Source organism: Mus musculus, chromosome 9, assembly GCF_000001635.26.
Source record: "Mus musculus strain C57BL/6J chromosome 9, GRCm38.p6 C57BL/6J".
NCBI classification, from domain to species: domain Eukaryota; kingdom Metazoa; phylum Chordata; class Mammalia; order Rodentia; family Muridae; genus Mus; species Mus musculus.
This window is the reverse complement of record NC_000075.6, coordinates 88,784,489-88,796,717: the sequence shown is the minus strand read 5'-3', so window position 1 is coordinate 88,796,717 and position 12,229 is coordinate 88,784,489. Positions and strand designations below refer to the sequence as shown.

The window sequence follows — 12,229 nt, the reverse complement described above, 5'->3', positions numbered from 1 at the left end:
GCCTACATCAGGAGAAGCACACTGGCTTATCCAACATGTGCCTCAGCTTTCCTCTAGTTCATGTTATTCAATGAGAGCTGAAGTGAGCTTTAGGTACATTTGTACATTTTAGAGTTGCTATTTCTACTGATGAGATAGATACATTAGCATTTTTCATTTATTAAAATATGCTAAATCTGTTCAGTTTTACATAAGGTACACAGGATAATCAACTACTACAGATAACTGAAGCAAATCCTCAGTATTTACAGCACCTCTTTTAGTAGTTGGTTGCATTTCTTTGGATGTCCCTTCAAGGGCTGGAGGTTCCTCCGGAGCCTGGAAGGGACTTGAGTCCTTCCTATAAAATTTTCTAAAGAATGAAGAAACTGGGAATACATTCACAACAGGGAGAGTTATGTTAGCTTTATGGCAGCAAAACAGAAAATTAGTCATGGTTGTGTGTTTGTAAAAATGACCTCATCCCTGTTTCCATTTAGTCATCAGCGTCAGGATGGTACTTCAGGAAAGTCACTGCATTTTGTGGTTAAGCACTACACAGACACCTTAGGCGATAGCTACACCTGTGTGGCTATGACAACACAACAAGAGCAGCAGGCCTTGAGCGTGTTATGGGCATGGTACCAGATGGGAACCATATCCTTCTGAGAAACACAAGTATCCAACGTTACTTGTATAATTCTTCTTTTCTCCAAGCTATCTCTCAAACAATGTAAGTTTCAGAAGGACTTCCCATGAGACTTTGAGGTTTAAAAGATAACTCTACATGGTAAACCATAAGGAAAAGCTCATGTATAGCAGAAATGCTCTTTGTTAAATATCAGATGTTTGTCAGAAATGAGTTTTGTTAAATACCAGAGGAATTTAGGTAGAGTCTGGTGACTGAACTCAGAGTGAGTGTTCCACTGGATCCAGATCGGTGAACATGACTGTTGTTGAGTTTTCATTTTTTTCCCTAATCATAGCTTTTACAAGTCATGGAGAACATATAGTATTGCATTAACTGAGCTGGGAAATACAGAATATTGTTCAACCTCCTATTTTTCACCTTTGGCTACTATATTATATTCTTTTCATTGTGATCAAATTCTGACAGAAGCAGCTTGAGAGAGAGAGATGGTCTCTTTTAAATCCCTGACTCAAAATTGGAGTTTTATCCAAAAGGAGTGGAGAGCCATGGCTTAGTAAAAATATGTGGCCTTCCTTCTGCATCTTCAACCTGTCACACACCTCCCAGTGAATGATTTGGATCAACAGGGATTATAGATTCTTATATATTTCTTAGAAATACTTAGACTCCAAATTATTTTATAAGTTTATACCATACCTGCTCTACTCTGACTCATCAAAGTCCAGCTTCTATAACCTCCTTTTCCAGGGAGCATTTGCCTCAAGCCCACTCTTTATATGTGCTTTTTTTAAATTCCCAGAAGGCCTTTAATCCAAGATTAGGCTTAAAATACCAACGTATAAAAGGATGGGTTTGAATTTATGAGTCTCTTTACTCCAGTTCAGGAGACCTGGGTTCACACAAGTGTGCCCACATGGGCACATATTATACTCAGTGGGATCAAAACTAGGTCCTTTCACATGCTAGGAATACACTGAACCAACTGGACTATACATCCTGCCCACATTAGTTCTCTGTGACAAATTCTTTTCAAGCCAAAGGCCTGACTGTGAAGGTACTTTAACACATCCAGCATCCTAGCCAAACCCTGCCTGTATAACTCAGAGTTGCCTATATAACTCAGAGTTGCCTATATAACTCAGAGTTGCCTATATAACTCAGAGTTGCAGATATAACTCAGAGTTGCAGATATAACTCAGAGTTGCAGATATAACTCAGAGTTGCCTATATAACTCACAGTTTCCTATATAACTCACAGTAGCCATATATAACTCAGAGTTGCCTATATAACTCAGAGTTGCAGATATAACTCAGAGTTGCCTATATAACTCAGAGTTGCCTATATAACTCAGAGTTGCCTATATAACTCACAGTTGCCATATATTAACTCAGAGTTGCCTAAATAACTAAGAGTTGCAGATATAACTCAGAGTAGCCTATATAACTCAGAGTTGCAGATAAAACTCAGAGTTGCGGATAAAACTCAGAGTTGCCTATATAACTCAGAGTTTCCTATATTGTTGGACTGAGTGCTCAGACTCAACAGGCAGCATGAAGACTGACCACCAGTGATAGAAGTAATATTGGAACTCAAAATTGAGATTGCATTTAAAGATGTATATATAACAAAGAGACTGATCTAGCACTACTCAATAACCAAGGGCTGACTGGAGTTCTTAGTAGACATTGCCCATAAATTGTTCATAACATGGCTCTTTGAGATCATGTTAATGTTGTCTAGTCTGTTAAGCCTTTCCACCAGTTCTAAATGTAATGAGCCATTTCTATTGTAAGTCCAGTTATCAAATACACTCAACCTATTCATTTTAATGTAGTGTCTTCCTACACTCAAACTCTCTGATCTGATCAAGCATGTGGACTTTCTCATCTACCATACTTGTGAATGTCTTCAGGGAGATAAAGAGCACTGCCCAGGCTTCTGCTGACTGTTGGTGCTTGTCAGTGCATGGGATCTCATTAGGTGGGGTTACTGGAGACAGATGCTAGGAAGCTGGAACACTCACACAGGGATTGCTGAACCCTTAATGAAGTATTTCTTGAGCTCAATGGCTACAGAGGCTGATGACTCATCTCTATACTTTGGGTAAGATTCTCCTGAGAACTGCACAAAGAAATAAATCTGCTGCCCATCGGTATGGTGAGGTTAAAACACATTTTTGTGGGTAAAATGTGTATCTTCCTTTTTGAATTGAGAAATTTGTCACTGGGGAGTGGATTGTGTAATGGGGCTAACTGTCTTGGGGAAAAACCTATGTAGTCACTGCCTGGTGCACAAAACCCACCCCCTCCCAAACAAAAGGCTTTAGAGTTGAAAGCAGTTATTGTAGACACAGGGCTATGACTGAGACCAATAACGGAATGCATTTCTAAATTCTGTGGTCGTAGTTCAGTTAAAGACATAGATATATCACCATTGTTTCCATAGGAAATATAGCCTTAAACATTTCTATAAATTGGCCTAGGAGACAAAAGAATTATCAACCATTATACAATTAGAATTGTCACAGTACCTTTATCACTCTTTCCTCTTGTTTTAGGTGAAAGAATTGTACAGCCTTGTAGTTGCCTCACCTCAGAAGGGCATATGGCTTGCTTGCATTCCATTCTTTTGAGTATTGCAGAAACTGAGAATACATTACAAAGAGGAAGTTGTGTCCACCTTTTGGTAGAAAACTCAACCAAACTAACAACTACTGAGTATTTGTGCATTTGATCTGAATGCTTGTTCCAGGTACAGTCATCAGAGTGAGACTGGTGCTTCAGGAGGATCACTACATATCGTGTACAATGAGTTAGGCATTGAATGGACATCACAGGATTCCCAGATAAAGCCTAAATATAGATGGATAAAAAAACACAGAAGCAAGAGCCTCACGACTGAGCATGCTGTGTGAGTGTGCTGCCCAATGGGCATCACTCTAACCCTTCTTAGAGCCACAAGCACAAAGTGACACCCATGCAATGGACCATCTAGAGACTACCATATCCAGGGATCTAGGGATGCACCCCATAATCAGCTTCCAAACGCTGACACCATTGCATACACTAGCAAGATTTTGCTGAAAGGACCCAGATATAGCTGTCTCTTCTGAGACTATGCCGGGCCTAGCAAACACAGAAGTGGATGCTCACAGTCAGCTATTGGATGGATCACAGGGCTCCCAATGGAAGAGCTAGAGAAAGTACCCAAAAAGCTAAATGGATCTGCAACCCTATAGGTGGAACAACATTATGAACTAACCAGTACCCCAGATCTCTTGACTCTAGCTGCATATGTATGAAAAGATGGCCTAGTCGGCCATCACAGGAAAGAGAGGCCCATTGGACACGCAAACTGTATATGCCCCAGTACAGGGGAACGCCAGGGCCAAAAAAATGGGAATGGGTGGGTAGGGAAGTGGGGGGGAGGGTATGGGGGACTTTTGGAATAGCATTGGAAATGTAATTGAAGAAAATATGTAATAAATAAATAAATAAATAAATAAATAAATAAATAAATAAGAGACTTGGCAATACATACTGCGTCTCCGTTTTCTTTCTTCCACCTGAAATTTAAAGGAGAGAAAAGGGTATGCAGTGCAGGTCACACTAGTTTCTGTTTGCATAGGTCTTTGAAAAATATATCAACATGTTCTTAATGCCAATCAGCATTTGTAAGTATCTTTAAGTGACAGATTATGTATTAGTATATTCGGTGAAGATATCACAGAAGACTGGAATTTCTTAGTTGTGCCACTTCCCACTTTTCCTATTTCAAAGGCCACAATAACTACCACTATCTGTTTGTCCTCTGCTCAGTGTTCTGTAAGCCACACTGCAACATGCTTGAGCAGCTTTAGAAGTCAACTGTGGAATTAATCCCTTCTGCAATATGGTCTCTATTATTTATAGTAATGCTTATGTGTTAAGTCTTACCACTTAGCATCCCCACATGGACAAATGAAGCGTCCTCCACACTGACCTTTGTGGGACATACTGCATGTACGTCAAGGGATCCTGACATGATTGTCAACTTATAAATGAAATTTATACGTTTTTCCAAAAGAGGAACATTTTTCTCCAGAATGAAAGGTCCTATAACACAGACTGTGACACTTGACATTGGGTGCTTTGGTGCTCTGTTCAGTCAGGACCAGGCTACTACAATCCCACTTTCCCCTTGCTTAAGCTAAGTCTCTCAAGACCTAAGATAACTCTGCTCAACATTGTTGTTAAAATGGGATTTTGACTGAAGAATAAGATCACTAAAGTAACATTTCTATCTTAAAGGCCTTCTTACCGACTCAATGCTCTCTGATGTGTGTTTTTGGGCATCTTGTGCAAGTTTGTTGTCAGCATTCTCCGGTATGTCTAAGAGGACAGAAAGTGACAGTCAGCTCATGGAACTGCTTACAACTTATGCAGTATCCTTGCTTGGTGTGGGGAAAAGTGTGGGCAAATGCATGAGATTAGACCTAATGATCAAGTTGATTGGTTTGCTGCTAGCTTGTCTTCCCTTGAAGGCATATTAAAGAAAGACCTAGAGAGATATGAGTAACAGAAATACTACATTTTAAGACAGGGGGAACCCAAAGTAACATAATAATCCATCTTTGATTGTGTATTATAAAATTAAGTTTTCACACATATTTTGTATGGTGGGACACTTTTGTATTTCAGAGAACATCTTGTAGATCTCATTCTCCTCTTTTGTCATATATGTTCTAGAGATTTCAATTTCAGGTCATTGGGCGTGGTGGAGTCATCCATTTTCTTGGAAAGGACAACTCTTCTTCATAAGTGTAACCTAGGATACTCACATTACCCTGAGCAACTCTGCCCATCCATTCAGACCATGCAGATTCTGAGACAAGAGGAGTCTACAGTCTTGGGCTGTCGTGTTTGCTCTCATCTAGAACCCTTACCCCATCTCACTTCTCAGTTTCAGATCCAGGTAGTAGCCAGATCCATTTGCTTTTAGGACTTGTCTGAAACAGGATTGTTACCACATGTCTCTGTATCCACAAATTCCTCAAGAGCCAGGTAGAAGTTGGATCTGCTATTTCGCTTGGTAAATCTGACTCCATTTCCTCCTTCCCTGCTGCCTACTCCCAAATGCAGGCCAGGGATAGCAATGACATATGCATTCTGACTTACTGACGCTAACCCAGCTCCTTCACCCAAGTGTATAAAAAGAGAAAAACTAAAATTATCCCTATTGTAAGGTGATGTTTACGTAAGTATAGATCTCAAAAACCCCAACAGAAATAAGCAACATTTTCAGTGAAGTGCTAGAATACAAATTCAACTTTAAAAATCAGAAACCTTTCTATATACCAATACAAAGCAAGCTGAAAAAGAGATGAAGGAAACATTCGTATTCAAGGTAGCCTCCAAAATTAAATATTTAGAAGTAAATTTAAAAAGGAAGAGAAAGATAAGGGAATAAATTTAATGAGGGAAGAGATATCTACAGTGAAAACTTTATATCCTTCAAGGAGACACAAGAAAGTGGAAACCCCAATATGCTCTTGGATTGTTAGACTTAACAATGATCATACTACAAAAGAAATTCCAATAGTCAATGCAATGAAATTCAAAATCCATGTGACATTCTTCACAAAAATTCAAAAGTCCTAAAAACTCATGTGGAAGCACAAAGAGATCCAGAATAGCCAAATCTATCTTGGGCAAGTGACCATGTTGGAGGGATTAACATCCCAGATATTATGCTATATTGCAGTTTTAGTAACAAAGATAGCATAGTCATGGCACAAAGTAGATATGTATATCAATAACACACAAAACTCATGCACACAATTAAAACTTTTCATACTTGGTCATTATTCCAAATAAACACAAGCCAGCATCTTCAACAAATAGTGAGGGGAAATCAGGGAAAGTGGGGAAAGCACATGTGCAGTCATGAAATTAGAGCTTTGTCTATCATCCTGCCCCAAGTCAACTCTAAATGGATCAAAGGCCTAAAAGTGAAACCTTTTTTTTAATATATATTATTTTTTATTATGTAATTTCCTCAATTACATTTCCAATGCTATCCCAAAAGTCCCCCACACACACCCCCACTCCCCTACCCACCCATTCCCATTTTTTGGCCCTGGCATTCCCCTGTACTGGGGCATATGAAGTTTGCCTGTCCAATGGGCCTCTCTTTCCAGTGATGGCTGACTAGGCCATCTTTTGATACATATGCAGCTAGAGTCAAGAGCTCCAGGGTACTGGTTAGTTCATAATGTTACACCTACAGGGTTGCAGATCTCTTTAGCTCCTTGGATACTTTCTCTAGCTCCTCCATTGGGGGCCCTGTGATCCATCCAACAGTTGACTGTGAGCATCCACTTCTGTGTTTGCTAGGCCCCAGCCTAGTCTCACAAGAGACAGCTATATCATGGTCCTTGCAACAAACGCTTGCTAGTGTATGCAATGGTGTCATCGTTTGGAGGCTAATTATGGGATGGATCCCTGCATATGGCAGTCTCTAGATGGTCCATCTAAAGTGAAACCTTAAAAGCTGAAACAGTCAAACAAACACAGAGGCAGCCCCCAAAGGCTTTCTGAATCGGTCTTCCTTTACTCAGTAATTATGGCCGAAATGGACAATTATAACTCATAAATCAACAAAAAGGGCTGTATAACAATAACAAAAATCAACCCTGAAGTTGAAAATACAAGAGAAAGGGTCTTTGCCAGCTGCATCTCTGATACAGCATTCATAGCCAGAATATACAAAACAAACAAACAAAAAACCTACCCATAAAAAGAAAGTGCTTGGGCTGGTGAGATGGCTCAGTGGGTAAGAGCACCCGACTGCTCTTCTGAAGGTCCAGAGTTCAAATCCTAGCAACCACATGGTGGCTCACAACCATCTGTAACAAGATCTGACTCCCTCTTCTGGTGTGTCTGAAGACAGCTACAGTGTATGTACATATAATAATAAATAAATCTTTAAAAAAAAAAAAAAAGAAAGAAAGTGCTTAGTATACAAATGATCTAAGCAAAAGACATGACAGAGATGATAAGGCCATGAAATCTCAACCGTATATTTGCTTAAACAGGACCAGTATCAAGATAACCTCTATTGATATGCCACTGTATAATAAGAGCTACAGGTAATCAATGTGTAGAGAGAATCAGTTTTCTCCAGGAGTGGGGCCCCTCATAGATGATTTAATTCCAAACTAACAGCACTAAACACACATATATACATAAGAGCAACATTACATAGTTTTATCTTTATGTAACAATAGTTATAACAGAAGAGATAATATATTTGAAGGGAGAATCTGGGATGAGTTTGATTGGGGAGAAGAAGGAATAGAGTGATGTAAAGTGAACCCAGCAAACTCAGCAGCAGCAAGTTCCACTTTGTCCCTTTTGAACTTTATTGCCTGGAATATAGCGCTGACTGCATCCCTGGAGGCCTACAGTCACCTGAGACAACCAGATGAAATCCTCATGCCTGAATTCCCTGACCACTGTGTTCCCCAGCAAGCCCAGCAGCCATAAGGTCTGCCTCATCCCCTCTTTGCTCCATATACTGATCCACATTCCTACCTGCAATCCAAGAGGCTTGTAGCCATCAGGAACCCTGAGTTCTGACTGTATCCCTGTAGGCCTGCTGCCACTCAGACACCCAGAGGCTTGAAGTCATCAGGGATGACCAGCTCTGTCAGCGTCACAGGAGGCCTAGTGCCATCTGGGCCAACCAGCTCTATTTGCAACCCCAGAGGCCTACTGCCATCAGGGACTATTAGGCCTGAAAAAACAAATAATAACAAGATGGGTAAAGGTCAGCATAAGAAAAAACAAAACAAACAACCAAAAACAACAACAACAACAAAAACCAAAAACAAAAAACAAAAAATGGGCTGGAGAGATGGCTCAGTGGTTAAGAGCACTGACTGCTTTTCTGAAGGTCCTGGGTTCAAATCCCAAAAACCACATGGTAGCTCACAACCATCCATAATAAGATCTGACAACCTCTTCCGCTGTGTCTGAAGACAGCTACAGTGTACTTACAAATGATAAATAAATAAAGCTTTAAACAAAACAAAATAAAAGGGCAATATGGCACCATTAAAACCCAGCAATACTACTAAGTAAGCTAGGAATATCCTAACACACCTGTATCACAAGAAAAATCTAATCTAATGAAGATGGTAGAGACATTCAAAGAGGAAACAAACCCCTTGAACAAATACAGGAAAATACAATCAAACACATAAAGTCCTTTAAAGAGGAAAGGAATAAATATAAAGAAATACAGAAAACCATAATCAAACAGGAAATTGACAAATCTGATCAAGAACTGAAAATGGAAATAGAAGCAATAAAGAAAACACAACTTAGGCAATCTTGAAACAAGAACTTTAGATGCAAGTATCACCAACAGAATACAGGAGTTGGAAGATAGAGTCTCAGGCTTAGAAGATATGCTAGAAGGAATTAATACATTGGTCAAAGAAAATGCTAAATCTAAAAAGACTGTGACATGAAACATCCAAGAAATTTGGGACACTATGAAAAAACCAAACCTAAGAATAATAGGAATAGAAAAAGGAGAAGATTCCCAGCTCAAAGTCCCAGAAAATATCTTCAACAAAATCATACATACTTCCCAAAGCTAAAGAAAGAGATAGTCATAAATGTTCAAGAAACTTGCAGAATGTCAAATAGATTGGACCAGAAAACAAAATCCTGCTGCCACACAATAATCAAAACACTAAAATTACAGAACAAAGAAAGAATATTGAAAACTGTAAGAGAAAAGGGCCATATAAAAAGGCAGACCTATCAAAATCACACCTAACTTCTCAACAGAGAATCTAAAAGCCAGAGGGCCTGGGAAAATGACTGGGAGTCACTCAGACCAAATATCGCATCCCAGCCCTACTATACCCAGCTAAATTTTCAATCACCGTGCATGGATAAAACAAGATATAGTATAACAAAACCGAATTTAAACAGTATCTTTCCACTAATCTAAATCTACAGAGGATACAGTAGGAAAACTCCAATATAAGGAGGGTAACGTTACCCAATAAACAACAGAAATAAATCATCACACCAGCACAACCAAAAAGAGAAACCCACACATACACACAGCCACCAGCAACATTAAAATGATAGGAATTAACAGTCATTGGTCACTAATATTTCACATCATCAATGGATTCAATTCCTCACTAAAAAGACACAGGCTAACAGAGTGGATGCCTAAACAGTATTCACCATTCTGCTTTATAAAAGAAACACACCTCAGCAACAAAGATAGATATTATCTCTGTGTAAAGGGCTAGAAGAAAGTTTTCCAAGCAAACAGACCCAAGAAACAAGTAGCCATTCTCATATCTAATAAATTAGACTTTAACTAAAAGTCTATTGTAGATGAATATTGATGCAAAAATACCCCTTCATGTTAAAAGACTTGGAGAGATCAGATGTACAAGGGGCAAACCTTGACACATAAAAGGCAATATACATGAAGCCACAGCTAACATCAAATCAAATGGAGAGAAACTTAAAGCAATTCCACTAAAATTAGACACAAGACAAGGCTGTTCACTCTCCCAATATGTCTTCAATATAGTCCTTGAAGCCCCAGCTAGAGCAATAAGACAACTAAAACAGATCAAGAGAATACAAATTAGAAAAGAAGTCAAAGAATTGCTAATTGTAGATGATATGATAGTATACATAATTGACTCCAAAAATTCTACCAGAGAACTCCTATAGATGATAAACACCTTGAGCAAGTGGCAGGATGTAACTAAAAAATTCAGTAGCTCTCCTTTGTATAATAAATAAAAGAAAGCAAGTTAAGAAATACATCAAAGAAACAACAGTTTTTAATAGCCACAAATAATATAAAATATTCTGGTGTAGTTCTAATCAACCAAGTAAAAGACCTTTATGACAAGAACTTCAAGTCGCTGAAGAAAGAAGTTGAGGAAGATATCAAAAGATGGAAAAAAACTCCCCTGCTCATGGATCAGTAGGGTTAACATAGTGGAAATAGCCATCTTACCAAAAGCTATCTACAGATTCAATGCAATTCCCATTAAAATTCCAACACAATTCTTTACAGATCTTGAAAGAACAACTCTCACCTTCATATGGAGCAACGGAACTCCAGGATAGGTAAAACCATCCTGTACAATAAAAGAACTTCTGAAGGTATCACCATCCCTGATTTCAAGCTGTACTAGAGATCAGTAAAAATAAAACTTCATGGTATTGGTATAGAAACAGAGAAATTAGTCAATGGAATGGAATGTAAGACCCTGAAATAAACCTATAACACCTACAGACAATTTTTGACAAAGAACCCAAGACCATACAGTGGAAAAGAGAGAACATCTTCAACAAATGGTGCTGGTCTACCTGGATATCTGCATGTAGAAGAATGCAAATAGATCCATATTTATCTCCCTGCACAAAACTCAAGTTCAAGTGGATCAAAGACCTCAACATAAAATAATATACACCAAATCTACTATAAGAGAAAGAGGAGAACAGTCTTGAATGCATGGGCACAGGAGAGAATTTCCTCAACAGAACACCGACAGCTCACACACTAAGATCAACAATTAATAAACGGGACTTCATGAAACCGAAAAGCTTCTGTAAAGGCAAAGGACACTGTCAGTAGGACAAAACAGCAGCATACAGATTGGGAAAAGAGTTTCACTAACTCTGTATCTGACCGTGGGCTAATATCCAAACTATGTAAAGAACTCAAGAAGATACATATGAATAAACCAAATAACTCAATTAAAAATGAGGTACAAAGGTAAACAGAGAACACATAAGAGAGGAACCTCTACCGGCCATGAAACACTTAAAGAAATGTTCAATGTCCCTTCTCATCAGAGAAATGAAAATTAAAATAGCTCTGAGATTACACCTTATACCCATCAGAATGGTTAAGATCAAAATCTCAACTGATAGCAGATGCTGGTGAGCATGTGGAACAAGGGAAGCACTCTTCCATTACTAGAGAGAATGCAAATTTATGCAACCATTCTGGAAATCAATTTGGCATTTCTCAGAAGACTAGGATTAGTTCTACCTCAAGAGCCAGCTATACCTTAACTCCTGGACATATATTCAAAGGTGCTCCCCTATCCCACAAGGGCACTTGCTGAACTATGTTCATAGCAGCTTTATTTGTAATAACCAGAAACTGGAAACAATCTAGATGTTTCTCAAGGGAAATTGGATACAGAAAATGGGGTGTATCTACACAATGGAATACTACTCAGCCATTAAAAACAAAGGCAACGTGAACTTCTCATGCCAATGGATAGAACTACTATCATGCTCAGTGAGGTATCCCAGACTCAAAAGGACATGCATGGTAAGTACTCGGTTAGAAGTGGATATTAGCCATAAACTTCAGGATAGCGATGTACTAATACACAAACCCTAAGAAGCTAAATAGAAAGGAGGGCATAAGGGGGGAATCTTTCAATTTCATTCAGAAGGTAGATGAAATAATCACTGGAGGTGGATGGATGGAGGTAACTGTGTGGGAGTGGGGATAGGGAGGGGAACACGGTGTAGGATTAGGTGTAG

General features: G+C 38.9%; 1 protein-coding gene across 34 annotated transcripts in view; it reads right to left on the bottom strand.

Annotated features, from left to right (window-relative positions):
- The window catches only part of Gm10634 (predicted gene 10634), a 111,271-nt gene that overhangs the window by 34,201 nt on the left and 64,841 nt on the right, over window positions 1–12,229 (bottom strand). For 24 of the 34 annotated variants that reach the window (XR_003948385.1, XR_003948370.1, XR_003948363.1 and 21 more), the window contains 4 exons: window positions 4,932–5,002; window positions 4,173–4,197; window positions 3,163–3,276; window positions 255–368 (listed from right to left, as the gene is read on the bottom strand). Coding sequence is in view for 16 of the 34 variants with exons in the window: in XM_035096917.1 (XP_034952808.1) it covers window positions 255–368; window positions 3,163–3,276; window positions 4,173–4,197; window positions 4,932–5,002 (324 nt within the window). In the remaining 18 variants the exon portion in view is untranslated. Of the gene's footprint in view, window positions 1–254; window positions 369–3,162; window positions 3,277–4,172; window positions 4,198–4,931; window positions 5,003–7,403; window positions 7,420–12,229 lie in introns of those variants that run through there. The other 10 variants (XR_003948393.1, XR_003948386.1, XR_003948371.1 and 7 more) reach the window with 2 other exon arrangements.